This window comes from Nothoprocta perdicaria, unplaced genomic scaffold (genome assembly GCF_003342845.1).
Source record: "Nothoprocta perdicaria isolate Ctin4 unplaced genomic scaffold, notPer1 scaffold_34, whole genome shotgun sequence".
In the NCBI taxonomy this organism is placed as follows: Eukaryota; Metazoa; Chordata; class Aves; order Tinamiformes; family Tinamidae; genus Nothoprocta; species Nothoprocta perdicaria.
This window is the reverse complement of record NW_020455577.1, coordinates 3412209-3439648: the sequence shown is the minus strand read 5'-3', so window position 1 is coordinate 3439648 and position 27440 is coordinate 3412209. Positions and strand designations below refer to the sequence as shown.

The window sequence follows — 27440 nt, the reverse complement described above, 5'->3', positions numbered from 1 at the left end:
TTTCACCTCTTTGTTTCCAAGAAAGAGCGCTCTGCGTGATAATATTTAAGGCAGCTCCAATTTCTTACGGCTTCAAAGAGGCCTCAGAATTGGGCAGATTTCAAAGCTCTTTTCCCTAAGGAGGGACACCTCCAACTCGGAGGCTCTGCTCCATGAGCACTAAACGCGGTCCAGCCTTTGGACACGACCAACTTCGCGGAAACAAGTGCCGACAAGAAGTGCACGAACGCCTGGCGCTTCTGTGCAGGGAAGCCTGAGCTCAAAGGCAATCCGGGCGGGAATACTGGGAATCCTTAGGGAGGACAGGAACCCGCACCGCGCTCCCTGCTCAGCATTCCCGTTTGCAGCCAGCAGCGGGGCCGTCCCGCCCTGGAAGCGGCTGCTCTGCCCGGCCGGGGGGCGAGCGCTGCCTGGGGAGCCGGGCGGCCGCGGCCACGCGTGGCCCCGGGGGGGTCCCTCCGAAGGGCCCACTCCGCCCAGCCCCGCGGAGCTTTCCTGCACTTCTGCACCAGGAAATAAGCGCGCGATGCGGATCTTTTCTTTTCTTTTCTTTTCTTTTCTTTTCTTTTCTTTTCTTTTCTTTTCTTTTCTTTTCTTTTCTTTTCTTTTCTTTTCTTTTCTTTTCTTTNTTCTTTTCTTTTCTTTTCTTTTCTTTTCTTTTCTTTTCTTTTCTTTTCTTTTCTTTTCTTTTCTTTTCTTTTCTTTTCTTTTCTTTTCTTTTCTTCCCCCCTCATCCTTTCCTTTCCCTCCCTTTCGTCCCGATCACAAACCCGCGCTAAGCAGAGCGCGCCTCGAAACCTCCCCGTCTCCCGGCGCGCAGGAGCGGGCTCCGCTCCTCGCTTTGCCGCTTCTAGTCGCTACACACTCCTCGGGTGGAGGTTGTTCGTGCCTCCAACTCATGGGAAAGTAGAACTGTCCTGTCTAGGGAACCGAAAAAAAAAAAAAAAAAACCTCAACGCGTGCTTTATTTTTTTGCTTTCCACCTGGAAAAGGCGCCGGGACCTGTTGCCGCCAACGATTCAAGGGGAAAAAGCGGCCGCCGCGGGGCTCTGCGAGGCGCGGGCTCTGCGCGGGCTCTGCGCGGAGCGGCAGCCGCTGCCTTGGCCGCTTCTGCCTTGAATTCCCGGCGGAGCGGGGCGCGCAGGGAGCAGCTGGCCGGACCCGCGGGAGCGGAGCCGCCGCGGGATCGCAGCGCCGCGGCCGCCGGAGCGCGCGCGCGGTAATTGATTCCTATCCTGCACAGACAGGCTTCGAAATGAAATTTCTTTTGCGGAGGCAACTGACCTTGATCCGCTGGTGGAAAAAAAAATCCGTTTTCGGTCTGCGCCTCTCCTCCCTACCCCCCCCCCCCCCCGCTAATTATGTTTTGAAGCTTGGAAAACTTTATTTCGAGAAGTAATTTAATAGCTGATCTTTATCATGAACAAAGCTAAGGCTCCTATATACACGTATCGCAGAAGATTTCTTCACACAGAAGTATATAATCATAAAACAAACCGTGAAAAGATAAAATAGGGATAGTTTATACTGAGAAATCTTGATAAGAATTATGTACATATGCATGCCTGTTCATTGTGCATAGGAATATATTAATACATGTTACCATGCACGTGTTGCGTATGTTAGCTCTGCCATGTGTACAATGTAGTATACGAGCAAGCCGTGTACATTAATAATAAGGCGGCATCGGAAGTTGCAGTGATCTCCCCCGTGCCGCAGCCGAGCGTGACTCCCGCTGCTCTTGGTTCTTCCCTTGCCCTGGATGAGGAGGGATTTGAGAGCCGGCCTTTGCATTCCCGCGTGGCCAGCGGCCGCCCGCAGCCACCCGGCATCGCGGGCTCCCCTCTGGAGCGCGTTGGCCGCTCGTCCCTCCTGCTTGGGCACTGAAAATCAGACCGACCGGAGGAAAAGGGGTGTCAAAGCAAGCCCTGCCACTGGGTCAGTGGACATCCCAAAGCATCTCGGGGAGAAAACACCATAAAAAAGGCAAAAATACCCCATTATGAGCTCCTTGCTAGCGCAAATCCCAGCCTAAGCATTGGTAATGAATCTGGTGACTGTTTCCTAATACACCTTTTTTCTACTGTGCTTAACCAGCCTACAAACGACACAGATGTTTATATAACTTTCCGTGATAATCTCTGCTGTCTTTGTTAGTCATATAAAACTGCATTATATATGCATTCTAATAATAATAATAATGCCGAAAAATAAACCCTGCCAAACTCAAGAGCACTAATTATATTATAATAGTGTAAACTGCCCGAGGGCATACATTAAAATTAAGATGGCAGTAAGTATTACACAAGCTGGAAAATTTCACAGTTAGAAAGTACAAGGAGATTACTTTCCTGTTATATAACCATTTTTTTTTCAAGTTAATGAAACAGTTATTTGTGTTAAATAATCATAGTTAATGCTTATAAAAATTACATAGTGTCCCGGAGGACACCAAGACAAGAGGCTGATTAGAGGGAAAAAAAAAAACCCTAGTGAAGTAGCTTTGTATTGCCCATGGAGCTGATAGAAGAAAAACATCTTGGCACCTTCCTAGCCATTTTCAGAGGTAAATTTAATGAGGTGGGTGCCAAAGACACTGTGTAGCACCAAGGGTTGCCGGGTTCCAGTTACCTGTGTGATGATTTGGCTGCAAAGTTAAACTCAGGTGTTGAAGGAGGTGCTCGGGTGGCAGCTCCAGCCGGAGCAGGATCTGCTCCCATCTCCATCGGTGTAAAGGATGCAGGTGGCCTGCACAGGCCCTGGATGAGCACTGAGCGGTCCCTCCAATGCCCTGGGCACGTGGGGTTTGCTACCGTGTCCCAGGGCCGGGCCTGCCTCTCCCAGGGGTGCTTGCAAACACATCCCAACACGGATTTGCAATGGAGCGCACCCACAAGCTCACTTGGGACTGAGCTGGGTGATGTATGATGAGAGGAGTGTCTTATTTTCTCCTCTCCTTGCGTTGTATCCCTCCACCAGGAGAAACTGTACCTAAATGACCACTGTTCATGCGCAGGGGACTACAGCTTATTTTGCCACCCTGTGCTGAAGGCTTCTCTAACACCCTCTCTCCCTAGGACCTGAATGGATCAGAAGGCTCCTCCGCGGAGGGGCACCCACATCTGTGCAGAGCAGCGGAGCACCTGGATCGGCATCCCCACAGCACCCACCTCCCAGCCCAGGTGAGCCTGAGCAGCCTGGGCCAGCCCAGGGCTGCCACGTGTCCTCCCAGCCCTGCGGATGTGCTGCTGGAGGGATCACGGCTCCCTCCAGGCAGAGGCATGGATGGGAAGCCCGTCCCTGGAGCCGGTCACTGCCCATGCTCCTCTCCAGAGCAGTGGCAGTGCCAACCAGGGATCCAGATCGGCTCTGAGCTGCATTGCGGGCACCTTCCTGCAGCCACCGCTGCCCCCTGCACCTCTGCTGCCGTCGGCAGCCTCCGGTGAGGTGCCCTGGCCAGGCCCGGGATGCGGAGGAGCATCCCGCCTGCTGGGCTGCGCTCTGACCCTCTCCGGGGCCAAGGGGAGGAGAGAGCCCGGCGCCCACACCCAGGGCAAAGCTCCCTCTTTCCTCTTGCCACCACAAACCAGCCCGGGGGACACCAGCGCCGCCAGGCTCCTCGCTCAGGCCAGGGCCAGCGTGTCTCCCCTGCCACATTCACCAAGGAGAGGCTTCCCTCCACGTAGGATTTCCACACGCTACTGAAAACATGCACACTTGCTGCTGCTCTAAAGTCTTGAATGACTTTTATTACCTAAAAATGTCCCTTCCTCAAAACACAACAACTAGCTATCTGCCTTTTAAGACATATAAAGGAATCCATCTGACATCGGCATTATTCGCAGAAAAGATCTGAAAACATTCCTGAGATTTTATTCCACCAGAAGAGTCAGGCCAGAAGCAATTTAAATCTATTGGTAAGCTTAGGCTTTTCTTGTATGTTTATACACACACAATTTCACAGTTACTAGCAACTGAAATAGATAAAAATACCATTAATAATCTGATGATATATATGATAATTGTATTATCTCTGCAGAAAAGAATTCTTCTCTGTTTCATCAGCTGTTTTCCTACATTTTTACCTAGTATCACAAAGTTCCTGTTTGGTTAAGTCCGCACGCAAATTCAGCAGTTCTATTGGCTTGCCCCACTATAATGATTTTTTTTCTTTCAGTTTGGACAGGCTCAAGTCTAGTATATTTACACAGTCATCAAAACAGTCAGAAAACTGTTACTTACCAACTGATGTAAGTCCGTGTTTTATAGATTCCTGTATGTTGGCTGTGTGAGAACTAGAAGACATTATTAAGTACAAATACACAGTACCCTTGGGTGCAAGGGGTACAGCATTGAGTACAGAAGAGGTGCAGCCTGTAAACTTTTCTGGCCTTGAGGCCCAGGCTATAACAGCCTTCAGTGAAAGTCGGTGTGATGAACAACAACAACAACTACAACAACAAAAAAATTATCCAAGAATTCAGAAAGTAACAAGCATGTCTTGCAGTGGACTCTGTACTTTTTCCAGCATTAGTGACCTGCTGTAAACCATGTATCCCATTTCGTGATACTCTCTAATCAGGAGAATTGGAACTTGCGATAGGTTTGGCATCATCACGTGATGTTGTACAGCTTGATAAGAGGACCCTGTTATAAAGTGACAGCAAAAGAGATAAGAGCTCTTGGCAGATAATGGCAGAGAAATGATTAACCTGGAGTGGAGAGGTGCTATGAAGCCCAGAGAGGGGAAGGTTGTAAAGTGGTGGGGTCATAAGATCATAGCGAGTGGATGAAAAGCCATAGCAATGTAAGAGAAACGACTACAAGCTCAGACTTGTGACCCGTGTGCTCGATGTCATCACCTCTTTGCACAGTGGACAGCAAGCACAGTGGTTTGGGCTTCTGTAAACACTCTTGGGATGGCAAAACAAGCAAACACTGATTCCTTAAGGGAGGCCTATGACTGCGCCTGGGCTTCTCCACCCTGAGTAACAGCATGAGCAAATCTCTGCCAAGGGCTTTATCAGACAAAACCAGTTTATGGCACCTACTGCTCAGGTCTGAGCCCGGCTCTGGGCTGTTTGGAGGGCGGCCGTTTAGCTGAAAGCATACACTCTTTTCTCCATAAAGCGAGAGCTTTACGGCGTGGTTAAACATTGGTGCCCYGGGGTTACGATGCCTACGCGGTACGGCGCGCACCTCTGAGGCCGCGGCGGCGCGCGGCGGGAAATGGCGACGCTCGAGGGCGTCGCGCTGTGGGCCAGAGCACAGGGAGATCCGTCTGCGTGTCCATGAGTGGGGCAAGTCCTGCTCACATACACCTCGGGGGCAATGCAGGGGCACTACAGGGCCTTAAGTGTCACCGTGTGGAGCTTGTGGCTCTCTCGGTGCTGCCTGTGGCTGGTGGGGCCTGTTTTTCCTCTCCTCGTGGCAGCACCAGCCATCGTTTCAACTGCAGCCCGATAAATTCAGCACTTGGTGGGGTCAGACACAAGCCTGAATATTCAGCTGATATTTGGTATTTCAAGTCGCTTGAAAAACAGAGCGACGCTATTCTGTTGTGGGCTGGATGTGGAGCCTCTGGAAGTCAGCGGGAGTTTTTCCTCCTGGATTTGCAGGGGCTGTGAAGCAGCACGGGCCCTTTCGTGCACCTTGTCGCAGGAGCCRGGCTTTGCTGATAACGTGACAGGCAGCTGAGCCGGTGCTCGCACTGAGCTGCTTTTCAGGCTTTACTTAGTCGGGWCTAGAGGCAGAGAGCAGGTCTGTGCAGGGGTTGATGCAGGAAACCATGCAAGGACTTTCTGAGGCTTGGGCTTGCTCTGGATGGGGGTGTCCCCACCATCACTTCACAGGGGTGGCTTGCAGTGCTTTCCAAATTCTTAAGCAACAACTGCACGAGCTTTGCTTGCCATGGCAGAGTGTATAAATCACATCTTTGCTCACCCAATTAATGAGTCACACTCATAAACGCTCGTTTTGCTAATGGTATGTGAGGCAATTAAAATCACAAGGATTTGTGCACTTATGGAAATCAGTGTTATTCTCCTCTTTCTTTTATATTTGTAAGGTGAGTGTACTTCCTTGTAGCAACATCATGAATATTAGTGTCTGTGGGGTTTAAAAAGGCTTTAAGAGGAAAACCTGCTATGTAAATTTATCTTCCTATTTATTGCAAAAAAAATGATTTATGAGGCTGGTTAAATGGATATTATGTGTGTCTCTAAGTTCACTGAACTTTCTTTATCTGTTCAGACTGCCTGAAAGCCGGAAGCCAGCTATTGCAACAAATTTTATACAAACCTAAAGAATTTGATTCTTTGTTTTAATCCGTTTGATGATCAAATGCACTTGAAATTCAATTCATACAAAATAAGAACAATTCTTTATTCCATCAGAAAAAAATAATTAAAAAAAGAACATGTCTTTGGGGACTAGGGATAAAATAAAAGAGAAATGCTGCAAATGATACTGTGGTTAGAAACTTTCCACCGTGTCATCAGAGACATTGCTGAAGCCCTGCTGGCCCATATTACGAGATTTCTATGAAGGAATCTGCCATCCGTGGGGGAGAAAGATACTAAATCATAAGAAATATAAAGAAACTCCATGCTTCTGGCTTCAGATGCTACCATTCCTTCCCTTTTTTGAATTAGTATCAAATGTCAAGGCCATTTAAAAATGCTCTTTTTTTTGCTTCCTTTTTTTTTTGCTTTCCCTTTCTGCTACATGGTGTCCATTGGTAGAAGAATGCATGCTAGATGCATAACCACACAGCCTTGCTTTGCTTTCTTTATACCCAGCCCAACGAGGGAAAGGAAATCTGCAGGAAAACTCCAGGGCAATATACATCTGCCAGGGATCCAGCCACTCCTCATATTTAGCAGCCAAATTTTTGGGCCCCAGCTGAGAAAGGTGCAGAAAGATGTGTGTAAAGTCAGGCTTAGGAGCTGTCCCACTGAAGCTCTGCACTTTCTGCATCATGGATCGAAAAACATTTACTTTTTTTTTTTTTTTTTCTTGCCAGCTCTCGTATGATGAAATTGTCCCTTGTTTGTCCCCGAGACAAATGTCCTCAAAGAAAATGTACCTGATTTCAAAAGCTTGGCAACAATCCCTCCTTTGACTCTTGCATATCAAATTATTTTGTAACCACAAAAATGGAATTAAGTAGTAGTTTCTCCTCTAGCGGACATTCTTTCTGCTGTCGTTTCATTTGGGCATGTAGGGATGGTAACATGGCAGCTCTGGAAATGGATAGACAAATGAACAGTCACTTTTCAAAGAATTTCAATGCTCGATTCCTTATGTAGGTGCAAACTTAGTGACATCAGTCTTGAGTCTGTTGTTTTTCCTTTTGCATATTACTCTTCTGAAGCTCGTGTGCTCCTCATCATCTTCCCGTGCCGTTGCAAGGGACTATTGACTTTGTTGTCAACACACCTCAACAAAACCAAACATTCAGCCCAGCACACTTCAAACGAGGGACACGGTCCTCATTCTCCTGAAAGTCCATGGCAAATGTGGCATTGACCCTGGCATAAAGCCTACCAAACACAAGCTGAGCCACCTCCTCTTAAAGAGTAGTCCAGTTGGTGCCAGGGGAAGGTTTATTTAAGTGGAAAGAGATTTATAAATTATTACAATGGCATTTCTGCTAATAAATTAATATCTAGAATGGGAGGTAAGTGCAGACATTTGTGTTACTTAGGTTAAGTGAGGATTTGAGAACCTTCAGGACTGCTTAGGAAGGAAAATCAATTCTGTGCAAAAGACAGTATACAACTGTGAATCCCCAAGTCCTCCTTTTGGTTTGAGAAGAGCTGTTCAGGTACTTTTATTTATCTGTCTGTCTGTCTGTCTGTCTATCTATCTATCCATCCATCCATCCATCCATGAATCCATCCATCCAAACAACTTCCATCTGAATTTCCTGCATACCTCCTTTTCTTCAACAGCCTAACTTATTGGCATATGAAGAAAAATGATATTAATTAGTTACTTACAGAACCTTTTTGAAGCTTATCTGGGAGATATTTACTAGAAATATAAGCAGAGTATTTGACTTTGTGAGAAAAGAACAGATTTCTGTGCAATAGGTGAGGAGAAATTACTTCCATGCACATATCAGCAACAGGTGTTGTGAACTCATCCATCATTTTACATAGCACTTGGGTACAGAAAAAAGTTCCTTCTTTGAGCACTATTAATAAAAAAAAAGAGGAATATAGTAGTTTGGAAGGAAGGGAGGTAAAAGAGACTTAAAGTACCATGTTGGTACCTTTTGAATGTCATAGCTACATTTTCTGATTTTTCAAGATACGTACATAAGAGTAGAGACCCATGGTCAAGTCCCACCAAAACGCAGCATGAGACAGGATGGAAATATCRAATTTTACCTCAGGAGACTTATTTCTGAAAGGCTCTGAGCGCACAAGGAGGTTCTGACTAATTTCTGCTCCCAAAGGAAGCTGAYGCTACATTGAAGCTTGGCCTTCCTGCAGACCATGGTGGCAGCAGGACACGAGTGTAGGGGCAGATGGGACCTTTCATTCTTTCCATCTCTCTAACAAGCAAATAGAGTTGGTTCCACTTTCAAAGCTGCATTTTATTTTTGGGAATGGTATGAGGCAGGAGGGGAAAGTGGGTTACAAAGCACTCAGAAACTCAACATTTCTAATCATTTTTGTAATAATGGTGAGAAATGCAGCACCTGGCAGGAGAGATAAGTGGATTTTCCTAAGCTCTGTTATAGGTGGGTAAATACTGCTCTGGTTTATGGCACTAATAATTAAACAGCACATCAGTCTTTCTCTTGGCAATAGAAATTTTAAGGTGGTTGTCTTCTGGAGGTATATGCTGAAATCTGAGCTTGAGTAACTACTTATATCCAAGTGTAAGCTTCATAGCGAAACAGTATATCTATTTTGTACAATGGATATATGTATGTAACATTGAAGAAAGACATATTTTTCATTGTCTTCTAAGTCATTTAGGCACCACTCATGGTCAATATTGCAGTTCTGAAAAACAGAACAAATAGGTTTAAGTTCTGAGAAATGCTCCGTTCCTTCAAGAACATACTGTCCCTCGTGAAGTTACATGAATAATAGATTAGGATAACATATTAATTAATATTTTTGTATCTGTTTATATGATGTGTTCGCAGTTTATCAGGTGGTGTAGTAATTTTGTTATATACTTGGGCCACAATAAAAACCAAAGAGCTTGGGTGCTTGTGTGGCTGGGGAGAGCAAGAGCACTTGGAATTTCTAAAGGGAGCTTGGAGGGAGCAATTTTGATTCAGACCTTTAATGCCTCTGCAGTTGTGCATGCAAATCATTACTGCTCAGCCATTCCGTTTGTGCAGAGCCTAGATTAAGTTCGTGGCCTCCAGCTGGGGCTTCTGGGTGTTTCTACCACWCCAACATACAGTAACAGATACCTAATTACTCTGATTAATCATAAATTCACATTAATCTCATCCTAACGCTGTTCCTCTTCTCTGGTCACTGATGCCTAGTCCCTAGTTAGGCTGGAATACTTGTAGTGATCCAGACAACAAATTGCACATCAGCACTGCAGACCTGCTGATGACCCCKGGAAAATACTATCACATATACACAATAAGAGATGCTTAATAGTGGAAAAATGGTTAAAGAAATAAGCTTTTGTCAGGCTCCTGAGGGCACTGACTAGGTCTTAATGGCCCTGAGGAGCCTCAGCTGTGCCCACCCACAGCCTCTGCCATGGCCCAGGGCTCCATTTAATCTTCAGCCTCTGGCTTTAGTGCTYCCCTGAGCTTGTTGTAGATGAGCCTGAGCTCTTGTTTGGCTCTCTGAGGCCAACTTCAGGCCTGTCCTGTTACCTTGATTCCACATGAGGATTCCTGGAGCCTCCCRAGGACCTGCTGCTACCACCCTGCTGCTCTGCTTGCCTGGTTCTGGAGCTGTATGACTGTCTCTTGCTGGTAATGTCTGRTGTTTTTGGCCAGCCCTTGCTGTGGCTGGTCCTCATTTTGCTTCCCTTAAGGTGCAACTAGTCCTTGATGCTCCCTGGCAGGTTTTCCACAATGAAGTTGTGATTTCAAACTGCTCTGAGACTCATTGGCTGTAAAATATAACTATTTATACAAAAGAAAAATGACTGCCCTACTGTTTCCTTGCCTAAATCTTTGTTCTTTCTATAGCAATTCACATTTTTGAATTAGAAAACAGAAGGCTCAGGGCAAGATTGAATGTTTAGGGCCACCATGAAGTTGGTGAAGCAAGCTAGCTGAATATCTCTCTGAATTTCTGTATTCCCCAGATATTTATTTGTAGGAGTGCTATGGTCCCCATCTTGAGGAATAATCTTACTTTTATATGGCATTAGTTGTTCCTTCACATACAGGGAAGGTCACTTATTGTTCTCTTACTTCAGTAAGATTACTCTTGTTGGTGAAGTCAGCAGTGACTTTGTTCATCATTTCACATCCTGTTCTCCTTTCCCTCTGTAGCCTGTAGAGGGATTCTCCTCTTTTCTTCCCATGGTTAGCAATAACTGCTTCTGTAATGAAGCACACGGACTTGTTGGAGCTTCTGTGTGCTTGGACCTGCACTTGGAAGGTAAAGGCTTTTGAAATGACAGTCTGATAGCCCTTCTTGGGATTTTCCCCATGCATTTATAGTTTTCTGTTGTCTGTTATCCTGAGCTACCCTATTTGCCACCTGTACATCAGTTCCTGGTGGGTAATGACTGAGCAGTAAATATTGATTTGAATATTGATCTTCATTTCTTATTAATGACATTGGCAGGTTCTGAATCTGGTGATGTGTAAGGTGTCACTATGGAACTTCTTATTTTCTTGCCAAAAGAACCTCCTCACTCCATCCMTGCATCCTTCTGTGCCACACCTTGAAGGTGCAGAAGTCTCATCAAAGGAGCAAAAGTTTCACATTTTACAAAATATTGAAAATTTTACAGTGATGTTCAGTTCTGTCTGAAATATTCAGGCACTCCAGAATACTGTACTGGATCAGTTATTTACTCAGTATAAAACTCAGACAAATTATGGAAAGACAGAAGAGGTGTGGAAAGGAGGAAWTCCTTCTGACTCAAAGTTTCTAGGTTGGACAAAACTAGAGCTGCTGAGACAGGGAGATGTGTTTTTGGTGCAAATGCAGGCTTTCATCCCTTATTATGGGCAGTTTTCTCAGTCTTATCATTGGCAAATCCTTCTGCTACTGATCTCACTAGAGGAGGCTCATACCAGGTCTATAATTTATTTTATAAAAAGCAAAGCAAACTAGAGTCTTTTCCTCACTTATCCTGGTGAGAGCTGCTTTGAAGTCACTGACATTGTGATTGTGTAAAATGTTGGGAAGGGATAAGAATTGAGGTTCTTAGTTTACGTTTTAATTCCAGAAGCTGGTAAATGCTCTGTAATTTTGCAACAAGCCCTGTGATTTTGGCAGGAGGTCAAGCATTTCTGTATCACTTCTCCTGTAATATCAGTGGACTTTTGAAACTAGAAGAATTCAAGTGAAATTATTGTAGCTCAAAATGTGTCTACACCATGAATAAAAGCACATTTTGTTACTTCACACAGATRTTTTTCTTTCTTGCTTTATTCTGTTACTGGTTTTATTTCTGACCCTTTTCTATTTTGGATCTTTTTCCTCTTGTTTGTTTTTCTGCTGTCTTTTCTGCGTAGCTTTCCTCTGCTTCTTTCTTATGTGCATCTTAGCCTTGGCCCTCACACTGAGGCCAACCACCTTCCTCAATGTAGGGTTGAGGATGTTCAGACTTTCCCTGACTCAGACTTTGTGCTGCTTGCTAACCAGTAATGCTTTCTTTCTATAAAGGAGTACAGTAAATATTCTGCATATACAGCATTAAAACAGCAGGCAATGCTGGTAGCCTAAAGCTGAAACTGTTTCGCACTGTAGTGTTTGGAAYAACAAGGGTTGCTTTTAACCTTTGWGCTTGCACTGGATTTCTGCACCTCTCTGGGATAAGTACAGMTCAATTGCAGCATGGCAAGTGGATTCCCATGGCTTTGGTCTGTCAAAAGTTGCAGCCCACAGTATTGCTTGAGATGCCATGGGTAGCTGGAATCCCATTCGTGCTCTCCCCTGGAAGCAGCTGTACTGAGAAAGCTTCTTTCAGARAATTATTCCCCGAGCAGAACAACTTGTGCAACCCAAACCCCAGYGTTTCTTCTGCCACATGCTCATTCTATTTTTTTTCCCCCCTGTTAAAAAGYTTTAGCTCTGGTGCTTTGTAGTGGATTCATATGGGATTTGGGGCTAATACTGATCCTCTTGTGAAAGGTCGCTTGAAAATCTTTAGTTCAGGCAGCCGATAGATGGCAGGTCAAGATGTTGATAACTTCAAATGTGAATGCTTAACATATCTGGAAGCTGTCTTTTGGGCTGAGCTCTAGACAAGCTTTATGAGAAGGTGCCGTATCTCCTCGCTTATCTGTGAAGCCTCTTTTTACACCCTGACTGCTGTAGAAATAATTATGATCTCAAAGCTTGACAGCCCCACCCCATCTGAGCATCCCAGAGCATCCACCACTTGTTTTAAGGTCTGCCTAACCATCTTGGAGCTGAGCTGGCTAGAAAATATAAGCTGACCCTATAAGAATGAAAACTTTGTGAAAGTTGAACCTTCGACGTGAGACCTCTGTGTGCCGAGGGAAAAACTGTCAGAGTTCCACGTGCTTCATCTGTGAGCCTGCTGCTTTCGGCTTGTGGAAGATGTAAAGACTCATCCTTAAAACAGAGACCTAATTGACTGGATAGTGAATTGGGTGATCCCTGCTTTATCTTATGTGACTTGATTGCCCACAATGTTGAAAGCTGGCTGCARTGTGTTGTACTTTGTACTTCTCCTTAAGCCTCAGTTGCTTTTATACCATTGTTCTGAGAAGCTGTTTAGAGAACTGTGAATCTCTGATATGATTCAGTCCTAGAGTCACTCCAAAATACAAAGACCCTATTGTCCTACCGGGTATTGGCGTGTTGTAAAGAAGAGCTGGCTACTTGTAGTTTTTAAGCATATTACATGACAAGAGTGTCCCAAATAAAGCTCAGAATTTAAAGATGAAACCCAAAAAGGTGAATTTAGTTCCTACTTTAAGAAAGGCATCTACTTTTAGATAGAGCATTAATGCAGTCTACATTTCTTCAGCAGGTGCTGTATTTCCAGGACCATCCACTCACCTGTGCAGTAATTGAGTACATAGATTCACTGGTAAGGTTCTAGGTTTTGGTATAAATATTAATCATTTTGGTATGTCCTATTGGTCTTTACAGAAGTTTGCACCCATTATACAAGGGTGTGTTCTTAAATTAGGGCAGCATTACTGACAGGTATGTTTCAACTTATGTTTTAGTAGAAAACTAAGTGAACTGTTGCACTTCCCTTGGTTCAGACAGAATTATATCCCACTGCTGAATTGTATTGATTTATCAACACTGAGTGCTTTATTAGCAGCATAGCTTTAGTTTTATTAATCCTAATTCTCTGTTTGAACAGGAGAATCATAGGAACAAAAGGGCAAAAGCTCTGAAATAAACACAAGTCTTTGGAATTAGAGCAATGTTTTAGAAACAGGTTAATACAACTGGTTTGGGTGACTTACAGGCTTTACTTGGTTTAAGTTTCTAGGTTTTTTTTTCCTCCCATTTTAAAAGGTAAGTTGGAATTCAGCAGGTATCATCTTGGAGGAGCTATGAGGACAGCGATAGGTGGGAAAGGCGGCCAAGCCCTTTCCTTATTCCCTTGCAAGTCTGAGCATCAGCAAGGCACAGCTCCACCTCCTGCTTCCCAAAGGACTGTRCAGAGATGTCCATTGAGTTCCTAAGGAAGCAGCCTTGCTCCCACCATGTCAATATGTGCCATAAATTATCCACTGGGTGGGAGACGTGTTTCTACAGGCAGTTACAACACGTTGTGTGCACTGTCTTCTCTTGTTTCTCCCGTTCTTGCGGCTAGTTTATTTGACTTTATTCTTTCTTTTCTTCCTTGTAGTTGTCAAATGAGTCATATCAAATCTTCATTGTTGCTCAAGAAAAAATATTGTGTGAATCAATGCTGTTAGTATTAATATAACCAGATTCTTTATGACAAAACCTCATCCCTGTTCATGGGAGGAACTGTATGTCAGTGGAGTTTCCTGTAAGTCTGTACTGAAGAGCACCACTCCTTTGAGTGAGGAAAGTGCATCATAGGAAGATTCAAAGCATTTTGATGATATGGTAAACAGATGAAAGTGGTTTTGATTGCCACTGATCTTTAAAAAAGGATGTACCTTATTTGAAAAAAATTTAATGCATATTGTAACTTCATTTTGTTATGGCCACTTTTTTTCCCTTAATGATAGGTCTATTTTTGTTTTGTATAGTATAATATCCTGCTTAATGCAAATTCATCCCTCCTCTCCACATTCATAATGCTCGGACTGGTGGTCTTGGAATTAGACCTACTAGATCTTAGGCATGAGTAAAGTTTCGAACTTAAGAGGCTGAAGCAAAGGCATTTTATAGCTCTTTTGGTCTAAGGAGAAACTATTTGAAAGGTGATGCTATACATTCTTTCAAAATTCTTGGTCAGGAAAGCCCCCCATTATCACATTTGGTTTAGAAGGAGGAAAAAAGATGCGTTTCCTTTGACAAACTTGGCTGATGTATCTACGTGCTGTCACGCTAAGTGTGGTCACTAGGAGGAAGGTGCCCCGGTGGACGTGGCTGGCAGACTCCTGGCCTTGAGGCTCGCTCTTCTTCCCACTTTCATGGCAGTGCCTGGGAATTGCCTTTCGTTTGGGAACGTCGGCCAGGGAGCTCGGGAGCCAAGTCGGGAGCGACGTTATTTGAACTGGCAGACAGTGAATGACTGGCACTGGGCATTGTTACTGAGTCCTTGTTGTGAGCTTTGAATGTGCCATTAGTTTTGCAAAAGCGCTTGCTGTCAGTATTCCTGAAATACTAACATTGGGGCAGAGCAGTCTGTCTTTATGAATATTCCTGAATAAAGCATAAGGTAATTCCTGTCATAGGCATTATGCCTGTGCATCCCACAGTGAAAAATGCATCTTCTTGGGCCCTGTGGGACAATTTTTTACTTTAGTTACATGAGAGAAAATGCAGAGTAAAGTCATGGCTGTTGCTGGGWTCTTTCAGTGATGCAAATGAAAGCTGAATTACTCCTTCTCCTGTATCTGATATTTTGCATAGAAATGCTCACTGTGCTGAGATACCCACACTGGCAAGAATGTGTCTGTGGAGTGAACATTTCCAATTTTAATTTTTGAGCCATGCGTAAGAGGCTCCAGGGAACAGTGTGTACTGTCAGCAGAAGTTATCTTTTTGATGAATCAGACACATTGTTTGTACCCCTGCGTTTGATAGACGTGTTGTAATAAGGTCCTGAACTGCTTACTGTGTCTTTATGTACCTTCCCTCTCAGCACTTGTAACTATTGTGCTGCTTGACCTATATTAATGGTACTACAAACAACAAGTTTAACGATTAACTTGTGAGCCCTGCTTAAATGGATTTGGCCAAGGGATGAGAACTGCAGATTTAAGGAGGTAAAAATTAGAAAGGGCCAGTGTGAAGGCTCACAGTGCTGCCTGAGCTGATATGGAGGCTACAAAGAGTTTCCAAGACCCAAGAGTAAAACCTAGCAATACATTATTACAGTCTGAGCAGCTAGTGCCATTCAAGGTATAGACAAATGGTATTTTAATTTCCTTTATTCATTAAATAACTTGTGCATCTTCTCTGTTTGGTTGTTTCAGTGAGGCTTGCTGTGTAACCTATATCCACCCATACGACTGGAGCTAGAAGAGCTGCCCCAAAGTGGGGTGCTTCCTGCTGGTGCCTGGGGAAAGGRGGCTTAGGGTCACAGTGGGGACAGGGAGAGCTAGCAGTCCAAGGGAAAGGAGGTAATGCCAAAGGARTAGTATTTAAACACGGAAATAGCCTTTCCTTTAAAATTCTAAATCAAAGAGCAATMGGATTGGCTTGGCTTAGCTAATTTCAGAAATTCAAGTGCCTCAAGCTCGCAGAGCTTGAAGTTTAGGCCATTTAGGAAGAGGCAAAACTCATTTCTTGTGTGTGGTTTTGTTATCTCCGAATAAATCATAATGTGATTCCAGGTTCATGGTAGTCATCCCATATGCACGCAGCCAGCAGGAAACGTGCGATGGTTCAAGATCCGATGTGGTTTGTTCCTTCATGGGAAAGACTCGGTCTCTCAGCTCACTGATGTCTGTATTTTCGACTGAGGTCTTTGGAGCAGGCRAAGGTGGGAAGTGTGGAGGTCTCCGATGTCCTGCCAGAATCTTTTGTGTTCAGTGATGCAGCTGCCTCCCCTTGTGCACCCAGGCATTTAATTATGCTACTGTTTTCCTTTGGTTATCATATCTCTTCCTGCTAGGATTTCATCACTCTGGCTATACAGGAGGCTTGTAGGCATCTTGTGCAATCGAGCAGTGTGTGTGTGTCCTGCCGGGTCCTGATAATTGACAGCACCAGAAATATGTGCTTTAGCCAGAAGTAGCAGTTCATATTTGTAGGTGCAGGTGTCCGTGGTTCATCCTCTGTAGCTGGACTATTCTGCAGCATTTTTACAGTCCTGTTTGCTGTGAATTAAGCATTAGGTTGCAGTACACGCATAATCAAAACGGAGAATCTCAACACAAATCCCCTATGGTCATCTGAGAGGCTCCTGTGGAGCTATAAGAGAAGGACAGAATCACCCATTCTATTCTAACCCCAGCCAAACGTGGTGTTTGAGTGTTTCGTCTAGATGTGATTCTTGTGTCCTTATTCTCGTGTAGTCAAGCTGGGAGGAACAGGACCTTGTCACTGGCCTAGCTTGGTTGAAACAGGTAAGTGAAAACAAAGCTCTATCATCTTTGATCTCAAGAGTTGTTAACTGAGAAATACTTTCCTATATATCTTGACTTCTRTGTTTTGCAGTCTTGATCTGAGGATTGCTGGCATCTCGGTAAACATCAAATTAAATCACTCCAAGTTTTATAATGAGGCAATGAACAGAATCACCAACATTGTAGTGACATCTAAGTCAAGTCACTGATGGTCAGCTGGGTTACAAAGGCTACTTGGAAGAGTGGGCCTTGTCTGCTATGGATTTCTAAAGGAAGAGGCCCACAAAGCAACCTGAACTAGAGAGTGGGGTCAATGTAGAGGGCACAAAGGGAAGAAGGTTTGGTGAAGCCTCTTGGGATCAAGCAAACGTGCAGCTGTGGGCCAGCAGAACTGTATTTGCCTCAAGATTTCTCTCTCCTCTGATGCCAGGCATTCCCAAGGTTTGCACTGAAGCTAGTTAAACTGATAAACACCTAAAGATAGATATTTATAAATATAGATACAAATATTTGCTAAGGGCTATCTCTGCTTCATTAATTTAAGTTTATTCCAGAAATTCTACAGAAACAAGTTAAAATAGGAGAAACCAGACCCTACACATAGTGTGTTTATGCATGAAGCTGCTTTGATTTCCTTAATCCGTAATGCAGGTTTGTGTTTAACTCGGAGCAGACCAGGCCTCTGTGGCTCTTCCCCTTTCTTGTCTCCATCTATCCCTCCAACTCGCTGAAGAGCCGCGTTCAGGAGGAGCTCACAGCACCGTGATTTGATCCTCAGCAGTAACTTTTGTTCTAGCAGCTGTGCTGGCTGGCACCCGTGCAAGGAAATCCAGCATTTCCCAGTGCACTGGTACAGCAGTGTGATTTTTATTTTGCTCTGAGTCTAATAGGCACATTCCGGCTTGCAATCATGAGAGGACCTGGCAGATGAGCTTTCGAGATGCTCTTCTCCAGCTCTGGGCAGCAGCTTCCTGCAGTTCTGTGCATTCAAACTAACTTGAAAGTCATCAGATTGTTTTTTCCTCTCCYGATGCATGTAGCTAAGAAATTTGGTGAATTTACTAGTTTGAATATCTCTGTTTAAGTGTTTGTGTGCTAGGCAGATYAGAATGGTGAGCCTGAGGTTTAATGGACTTAAAATCTCTGTCACTTTCTTGTGAGTTTTCAGAAAAATGGAAAATTCTCTTACAAAATGGTAATGTGCAATATGGTCAAGAGAGTTTAAACTAAAGCRGTGAATATAATGAACTGTTATGGATGCAAAAGGGTAGATTCTATTCTAGGACCTGAGGACAAGCTGGCGACACAACAGAGCCCGATTAAGTTGTTACTTTTTGCTCTCCAAGTTGTGCTCTCTAGCCTAGATTAATGCAGCAGTCATGACAAGACAGCATCTTTTGGTATCTCGATACTTTCTGTGCTAAAAGGTTAGCATGAGCTGTCCTGAGAGAATTTTGTCTCGTATCAGAGCTATAAACCTTATCTCAGTAAATAGAATAAAGCTGGCTAATGATCACCAACTTTATTTTCTTTTCTTTCAGGGGATAGGTTTGAAAAAAGTAGTCATTTCTTTCAACAATACGAAAAGCATCTTAGGTAAAATAGTCTTTCTTACATATCAGTAAAGCTAAGTAGACTTTCTTAGGCTGCTTATCACTCCTSTTCTCATATGAAGCGTGTGTGGGGAGTCTAGGTAGCTGCATGGAAAGATGTGTTTCTGAGCACTTATATCAAACTCACTCTACTTTTATGTATAAAATCTCATATGAGATTCAGTGGACTTTGGACTTTGATATTTATTTTATTTTTTAAATCAAAGACATCTTGGAGGAGAAAAGCTCATTGGTGGAACCATCAGGCAGAAATGGAAGCAACTGGTGGTCACTGGGTGGCCCTCCTGAAAGGGAGCGTTGCCAGCTGGAGGCCGATGTGTGGATGAGCAYGGCTGCAGCTGGGAGGGCAGTCGGAATTCCTGCAAAGCAGCTAGGTGGTGCTCGCATTTATTGCGAGCTCTGTGCGAGGTAGAGCTCAGGAGCTGGGGAAGCTGGTGTGGAATGTTAGGAGAAGGACCCTGGGAAGGGGAGTGTTTGCAGAAGAGCAGTGTCTTAAATTAGAAGTAGCCCAAAGGGACAGAGCGTGGAATCCAGGTGTAGTGAGGTGATTCCTTGGGATTCCKATRTGCACGTGTCACAACAGACAGGGARAAAGCTGTGTGGAAGCAGAGGTTCTCTGTCCCCAAAAGACTGAAGTATAATGCCAGCAATTGCACTGAAATTATGGCTTGTTTCAGTGCAATATTTAGACTAAATGGCACTTGAGCTGACACACAGCAAGGGGCCTTTTACCCCAAGAAGCTTTTTGGCAACCTCACTTAATTGCTTTATCTCTGAACTTTCCAGTGCTCACTTTCCCTTTCTCCCTCCTGCAGAGTCACTTTTTACCTAAGTTTTGACTACATTATTCTCTCCAGTGATCTCATTTGGCAACTTATTCCAAGGAATTCACTAGTCTGTATGTGAGTTGGTTCAGCTTCATTTGTTAACTGGTGCTGGTATCTGCTATTTTATGTACTCGGCAGTTGAGCACTTAGGTTATCAAAAGCTGTTCCATTAAATTATGTGTTAATCAGAAGCATGTTTGCAGTGAGTGTGTTTAATGGCACAGTATTACAAACATCATCGCAGGAGAATAGTAGTTCTGTAATGAGTATATTATTATGTGATAAAAAGCTTTGTCACAGCTGCTCTGCTCAGGATATTTGGGCTGGAGTTTGTGGTCTTGGCTGKCCATGATATTAAACTACTGGATGAGATTGCTTCCTGGTCATTCCAATGCTCCTATAGAGTACTCCTATAAAATATGCCATCTCTCAAAACACCCTCATTAGCATGGCTTATTTTTTGAGGGCAAAGATGAGAAATGTTATTGTGATAAGAACTTTGCAGACGCAGAGGTCACATTTGCCTGGTCAACACTACRCTAGTGTAGATCCTGAGTGTGTCTGTCTTGTGTGTTGACTGGCTACCTTGATGGGCTCTGGGAGGTGCAAGGACTGCTCAGGGCTTCATTTCTTGAGTTACCAGCTCTAGCACTTGCAATAGCAAATTTGGAAAGCAAATGCAATATCCCTTGGTGGGCCATGCATGAGGTCTTACCTAGCTATTCTGTTTTAGATACCCTTGTTTCAGTTATATTGGTTTTCCGACTGTGGAACTACAGCAGGAGCACAGGTTTCTAGGACTGAGGACCTGGACTTTGCTCAAATAAGCAATAAACAGTATCCTCTGTGAGGCTGTGTGGACCAGTATCCCAAGATCATTGTATTGTCCGAAGCAGTCTGAGGAAGGTCTCTACAGAAATGTTTGAGGAAGCTAAAAATATCAGCTTTAAATTGATAGTGATCCTAATTTGCCCCCGTGGTTCGGACACGGGGAGGTGCTAAAGATGCCGGGAAAGCTTCCCTTTATTTTGGCAAACATTATGTTGCTGCTTCCACCCGAAAGTCTGATCATCAGCAACAGGTTCATATAGCTCTGTCACAACCTTTATTTAAAGGTGACACCCSTTATTAATAAAGACTCAGTGGTGCTTTATAATAAGGTTTTGAATGTTTTATTCTTTGGGGAGTAGCCTGGATGTGCYGTGCACAGGGAACTGAGCCAAGCTCCTCCTCTTCACGACAGCTGTGGTAAGTGTGCAAATGGCTGTGCTGCCTTAAAAACAGGAAAAAAACTCTYGTGTTGCATCATTCTGGCTGGGAAGTGCTCGAAGTTATTGTGACAGGGCTGTATTTTGAGCAATTGTTGGTGATTTGTTTTTTAGCACACAAAGAAAGTAATAAATCTGTCACCCTGAAAAATCAGGTTGTGACCTAAAGGAAGGAGCAAATTGTGGCTTTAGGTAAAAAAGAGTGACCTGTCTATGGGGGTCATTTATCATTATAGCAAAATTGCTGGAGTCCTCCTAGCTGACCAGGAGAAAAGGCTGCGGTAAGCAGAATCAAGGGATGCAAGCATCCGAATATTTTTAACTGATCAATATTTTCAGGATTTACAAGCAGCCAAAAACCTGTCAGCATGCAAAGCAAATGCACTGTGCATCTGTTCTAAGGCAGAAAACAAGGGAGAATGGGTTTAATTAGGCAATTGAAAATAATATATATTTCAGGTTTAGAATAAATAGTGTGCTTAAAAGTGCATCTCACTGCAGATGCTCTTGCCACCCTTTGCAGGTTGAACAGTGCTATAGAAAATGAGAATCAAAACAAACTCTGAAGATAAGAGGTAAATGAACAAAAACATAAAAAAAAATGAATCTTTTCAAGGTGTTCTTAGCATGTTAGTATTACTTTCCGGTAATATTTGTGGCACAAGTTGAATGTTTCAGGAAACTGTCTCAGAATTCACTTGGGATACACAGATTCATTGTTTGAAAGTAACTAATACTCCCAAATTGTTTGTGATTGATTTAAAAAAAAAAAAAAAAAAATCAAATGTTAAGGACACTCTTCTTTATATAATTAAAAGTTGCCAGCAGACTACTTGATATATAATTAAAAGTTGTTAGCAGAACAAGTTCAGTGTCCCAGCTGAGGCTGACAGGTTGCATCCTTTGGAAAGGATGTATTCAGTCAGTCTGACTTGTGGCATATCAATTAATCATGCTTTGAAATATAAAATTGAAAAGATTAATTTTTAATATCATTCTTCTTAACTACAAAAATCTCACTCAGAATTAAAAAAAAATATACTTCCAGCTAATTTTATAAAATGTTTTCCTGTTAGTCTTTCCTAGTTGCAAATTTTCCCCTTAATCTGTTTTTTATAGAGTTCACAACGACATAATGAAAGAAGAGTGGGGGATGAAAAAAGCCAATTTCCTGTACAGCAATTTTCATGCCAATTGCTAGTTTTGGTTGATTGCCTCAGTGCAGGAGTGTCTGATCAGGCCAGAACATCCAATGCTAAAACCAATTCTAAACTATGAGTTTAGAAAAGCATTTATGATTCAGGCCATCACCTATCGTTAGATATTACCAGTATTATGCTATATTAGGAAGGCTTAACAAAGCTATTTTAATACAGCTTTCAAGGACATTTAAATGTACAAAGGTTGGCAAAGTACTCTACATTTTTAACATATTGWAGAAGACATTAAGATAAAAATCATGCTAAAATAGTAACTTACACGCTGTTTTTAGTGCATATTGATAATATTGTATCATTTTAAGCATAAATTTTAATTCCATTAATTAATTTAGACTCTATTGCATGGCAAAAATGTTGTTTGCATGGATTTTTTTCCTGATTTGGGGCTCACGTGCTGAAGTCTGATATTGTTCTATACTGAAGCTCCTTGGCACATTTTACCATTCCAGAAGAGTCTCAGGCTCTGAGAGGCTGATTAACACTCTGATCAACAAAAAAATAAGTACACAGGAAGTATGGGAAATTCTGGCCAAACTTAAATAGGCAGGAGACCCTTGACAGTTATTTTCTAAATCTAATAATAATCTGATTTTTGAATCTAATAACACAACACGTGGCTGCAGATTAGTAAATGTGTAGGCTGGGTTTCTTGTGTCAAGGTAACAAGACAAAAATGTGCACTTAGCTCCCTTCTGGTATCTTCAAGCGTAACCAATATCACCTTAAACTGTGAGTATAGTTTCTGTATATGAAAAATGTCATTATATCTTTCAGTGAGGTCTGGGACAAGGCCACTGTGTGTGAAGGTTTGGATCCACCACTCAGCAGAATCAAACAGGGTTTTCCTCCCCTCCGTATGCAGTGAACCAGACAGAAGGTATGTAAGACAATATTTTAAAAAGAGCAGAAAAAAATGCTACTTTGAATTCATGAAAGCAAAAAATCAGGAATAAAAAGTTCTCATAGGCAAGCCATGTCTTTTTCTTGTGGACCCCAAATGCATATTTTCTTCTCTAGTTTGATAGTGATCAAAAGGAACTTTTTCGTCCTTCAGGTTGTCAGTGCTCTTTCAAATTTGGTTGAAACTAACCTGTGTTTAAGAATTTAAATTTACTGGAGGAAGACCTATAAAAGTAAAAAACACGACATAGCTGTTCTTTTTGAAATTAGTGTATTTTATTCATGTTTTATTTCTTCTTAACACCTTGACAGTTCATTATTTTAATTGTTTTAAAAAGTTAAATTTATTTTATATGTGGAGAAGGAAAAGCAGGTTATGACAATGAAATAAGGTTCGCCATAATTGAACCTAAAGATTCACCATAAATACTTAAAAATACTGTTTTTTTTTTTCCAGTGTATTTGAGAAAGATTTATCGGCAAACCTCACGTGAGACTCTAAGAAATACTATTCTGCCTGTGAGGTGCAGGCCATGTTCATTTTAGTAAAGATCTACTGTGAACTTTGAAAAGTGACAACAAAAGTAAGTTTTTGTCCTACCTAAGTACATATTAAAGTGCTGAGATATTGCATTTGCCATGCAGTTAGACAAAGTTGTAGACAGCAACTGAAGCAGATATACTATTGCACGTGGAAGCTTAGGACACTTCTAATTTCTAGGAATATAAAACTTGATGCAGAAGCCTCTTTTCTTTTAGCAAAGTCAACTAGACTCTTTGACTTGCTCATTCCTAAGAATTAAAGCTGAGATTGATATAGGAGAGAAAATATAGACTTTATAAATGGAGAGAGCATGTACAACCTAGTATAAACCAGACTCGAAACTTTTTTGACTTGAAATTGTTATCAAGTGTATGGACAATCTTTCCTTCCCAATATAAGCAAGTTATGATACTATTAAATCTGAGAGGAAAAAAAAAATCTAGTTGTAAAGATACCTTTAAAAAATAGATAGGTAAAATGCCAAGAATTTTGATCTTGGTGGCCTGGTAGTGTAGAAACTGCTTAATGAAGTCTATAATAAAACTATAGTTATTTTGCTCATGCATATTAACCAAATCCTGAAGTGCAATGTGCTTGCCTTGCTGCTGCTTTTTATGCCTTCTAGTAGCCATACCTGTTACAAACCATTTCGTCTTTACTGTGTTATTTTTGAGAACTTCCTAATTTAGATGTTCTGTGTTATTAGGACCAAATTGGCAAGTTTTATCTGGCMAAGTTATTTTCTTGCTATTTTTAGACACAAGTGTGCTTGTATTGYGCTCCATGGATTGGCACTTAGATGAGGCTTGGGCATGCAGCTAATCAATCACATCTGGATAATAGACATCAGTGATATTGCTTTGCAAGGTTTGCCCTCTTTGATTTATGCTAGAGGGTTGGTTTTTTTATGGGGCCTTTAGAATATTTGTGACTGAATAATGTTTTTATGACCAAGGCACAAAGACAAAGCCATTATTTCTTTTAGAGCTGTCGATCAACAGTTTGATTAAATTTGTACATATTTCGAGTGCATTCAGGCTGGATGCCATCAAGCAGAGTAAGTGCAATGAGCAAAAAGATGCTTCTAAAGCAATAGTGGTACTGGGCCTGATTTGCTATTGACCATCACCTTGTAGAGCCATTTACAAYGGGGGGATGTAAAATACAATCAAATGCAAATGGTTGCATTTACCCTGTGGTCCGTCCTCAATTTGCTTGATGAGAAGTCTGCATAAACCTCAGGATAGCAGAGACTTGAGACACTGTCCTTCAAGCGTCAGGCAATATTCACCCAAGACATTTCAGTTAATTTTTAGCCTGCTTCATTAGTTCTGAAGTGCTTAAAACCTTCACTACAACCCAGTTTTGATGGAAATGAGGTAAAAAGGAATGCATACCCACAGCTGCTATGCTGACACACGGCTATCCTCATGCTCTGSTGTTCCAGCTTGGGAGTGTGGCTTGGAAGTTTGGGCTGATGATGCTTGATTATAGTGATAAATTAAAGATGAGATGTTACAAGTGAAGAAACAGAGTCTCCTCAGCCTGTAGGTTACATTCAAAGTTGAGTAAATGCTATTTTAACTATATCCTTGAGGGAAAAGTGCAGTATAAAGCGAAGAGAACTGCATGTTCTTTAATGCTATGTGGAGGAGGCATCATAATGGAAAAATCTTATCTAACTGTTTGTAAACTAGTGTTTTGTCTGGAGTCTGYCAGTGGACAAGCTCTGCTGATGCCCTTCTCTTGTTTGCGTTGGTCACCCTGGTCCTCATGTTCTATTGCTCGATTCAGCTCACAGCATTGTTCCTAACCAAGGCATTTTAGTTAAAAAKTGATATAATTCTGGTGTTTTGGGTTAAAAAAAAAGGCTGATAATGTATCACCAGTGTACTAGATTTCAGCATTACAGTGTTTGGCTTTCCATGGGTGATTACAAAATGTTTGCAGCAGAGCATGGGTACTCAGGGCAGTGGAGAGGAGCAACATCCCGATTCCCTGAAGAAGAGTATCGGTAATCCTGCCTTCTTCCCTTTTATTTACTTATTTTCTTTAAAGTCATTACATGTTAACACAGGACTTGGTATTTGCTTCTGCTCTCTCAAAGTGCATATTCCTGCATTCAGGGCTCTTGAGCCCAAGAGTCTTATTGGGGAAAAACAGTCTTATATAATAAAAACATGATCTGTTCTAATTTCTATTATCCTCTCCCTTGTTAGCATGCTACATGAAAGGGAGGTAATACAGAAAATAATGAGGAGTGTTATATAGAGCTACATAAATAAGTCTCTGAAGTAAGAGTGCAAAGAAGCAGTATTGCAATACAGGAGAGAACGATGCTGGCAGTCCCAGATCTCAGCAGCTCTGCTCTGAGGTGTGACACACGTGTAGTGATAACAGTGATGACCAGGAGTGTGTGCAGAGATTGCTGCAGGGATGAGATGGGCCTGTGCAAGGCTGCATGAAAATTTAATAGGAAGAGCATGGGGAACTCTTTACAACTCATAAGAGCAAATTCTGAAAGGCAGAAATACTGTTGGTTTAGCCTGTCCCAAGCTCCTCAAGGCAACTTGTAAGGAGCAGTAATGAATATAATAGATATCAAGACCAATACCAAAAATGCAAGTAGTAGAATAGCAGCCTATATTAATTTGGTGTTTGTCTCTATAGAAGCATAGAGACAAACTATGCAGCATACTAACTTCAGAAAAAAGTATGGATCTACCTTTAAGGTATTGCCTCATTACAATGATTAGTAATCGATACCTTGTGATGCACCCAGTACCCCTAAATAGTGTCTTATTTTCAGTAGAGCTTGACTAACATTTGTATGCAGTCAAGTATAATATCAGTAGCTCTTATCTGATTCCCCAAATTACTGTGGTTTCTAGGTCATGTCACATAATGTTGTAATAAGGTGTGAAGTGTTTCAATGACTTGCTTAAGATAGTACGGTAATCCTGTGGCTGAGCCTAAAATAAAACTCGAGTGTGGCTCCTGATCCAGTGACCTATTCCTGGCAGAGGAGCTGCTGAGTCTCGCTGAGCAAGCACCAAGCCTCTATAAAGCTTGGAGGATGAGCAATTGCATTGTGGAGTATTTACAAACCAAAAAATGAAACCAGCAGGGTTTCCTGTGCCCCTTTTTAGCCCCGGTTTCAACTCCATTTTGGCACAAGTCTGGTTTTAGGACTGGGCTAATAATTGGCCCACTCTGCACATTTGTTGAAGTTTATTTCAGGCTGGGAAACTCTTCTGTATCCCCAGCAATTGGCTGCAGAGAAGGAGCATTGACTTAGCTGAAAGCTGCCTGATCTGGCAGGCACCCTATAATGTTCACTTTTGTACCAAAATTAAATTGGTAGTAATGACTTGGCTAATCCTGGTGTGGCACCTGAGCTGCCATAGATTTAGAAAGCTTCAGCCTCCTTGGTAATGATCATTTCAGAAGGAATCAAGTCTTAGTAGAATAATATTACTATTGCTGACTATCTGTTGAAATAACTGGTCACGGGTTCCTGGGGGAGAGGAAAATAGAAAAAGGAATTTTGCAGGGTGTGTATATATGGGCATATCAACACATATGGAATATCTGAAACAATTTAACACATATGGAATATCTGAAACAATTTTTAGTGATATGAGAAGCTACATTAAGCCTTTTGCTATTGCCAGCTAAAGGGGTGAGGACAGAGCATCCTAGACACCCTGGTCATAGTGCAGTGCTCCTTAGTGTGCAGTGAGTCCAAGCCAGCTTGAAAGGCAGATCTGTGAGTGTGCACATGTGCTTGGGGTTAAATGCCAGCTGCATACCAGCACTTAAGACAAAAAAGAAAACTCCTGACTCAGACAATGCTTTTAAAGCTACTGAGATAACAAACTGAAATTCCTAAAATGCAGGATGTCCTGCTGCAAGAAGGGCCATTAAGAAGGTGGAAGGAAGCTGGACAATCCTGAAGRGAACTATTCACACACAACTCCTTATTTTCAACACACAAAAAAAGGCAAGTAAACTTATACGAAAGAATTTGTTGCAGACTGTGAGCTCTGTGCCACCTGTTATTTTAAAGGCAGTGCTGGTAGATTGGGCAAATGATCCGAATTTGCTTTTAGATATCAGATAAGTCATCTTAACTTTATTTATCTCTCCAAGCTGATAGAAAAAAATAGTAGTTCTTATCTAGTCC

At 42.4% G+C, this 27440-nt stretch overlaps 1 protein-coding gene and 1 long non-coding RNA gene across 4 annotated transcripts in view; one reads left to right on the top strand and one right to left on the bottom strand.

Annotated features, from left to right (window-relative positions):
- Positions 1-4521, bottom strand: part of NR5A2 (nuclear receptor subfamily 5 group A member 2) — a 71843-nt gene extending 67322 nt beyond the window's left edge. For both annotated transcript variants that reach the window (XM_026043867.1, XM_026043868.1), the window contains exon 1: positions 4243-4521. In XM_026043867.1, the coding sequence (XP_025899652.1) occupies positions 4243-4306 (64 nt within the window). In that variant the 5' untranslated portion in view covers positions 4307-4521. The remainder of the gene's footprint in view (positions 1-4242) is intronic.
- A 5308-nt stretch (positions 4522-9829) lies between these two features.
- Positions 9830-27201, top strand: LOC112951245. Of its 2 annotated transcripts, XR_003250164.1 has the most exons (5): positions 9830-9967; positions 13177-13239; positions 22585-22687; positions 23168-23294; positions 27154-27201. It is a non-coding gene; the product is annotated as an uncharacterized LOC112951245 (long non-coding RNA). The 2 variants fall into 2 exon arrangements; XR_003250165.1 differs by lacking the exon at positions 13177-13239 and having other exon boundaries at positions 9831-9967.
- The last annotated feature ends 239 nt before the right edge of the window (positions 27202-27440 follow it).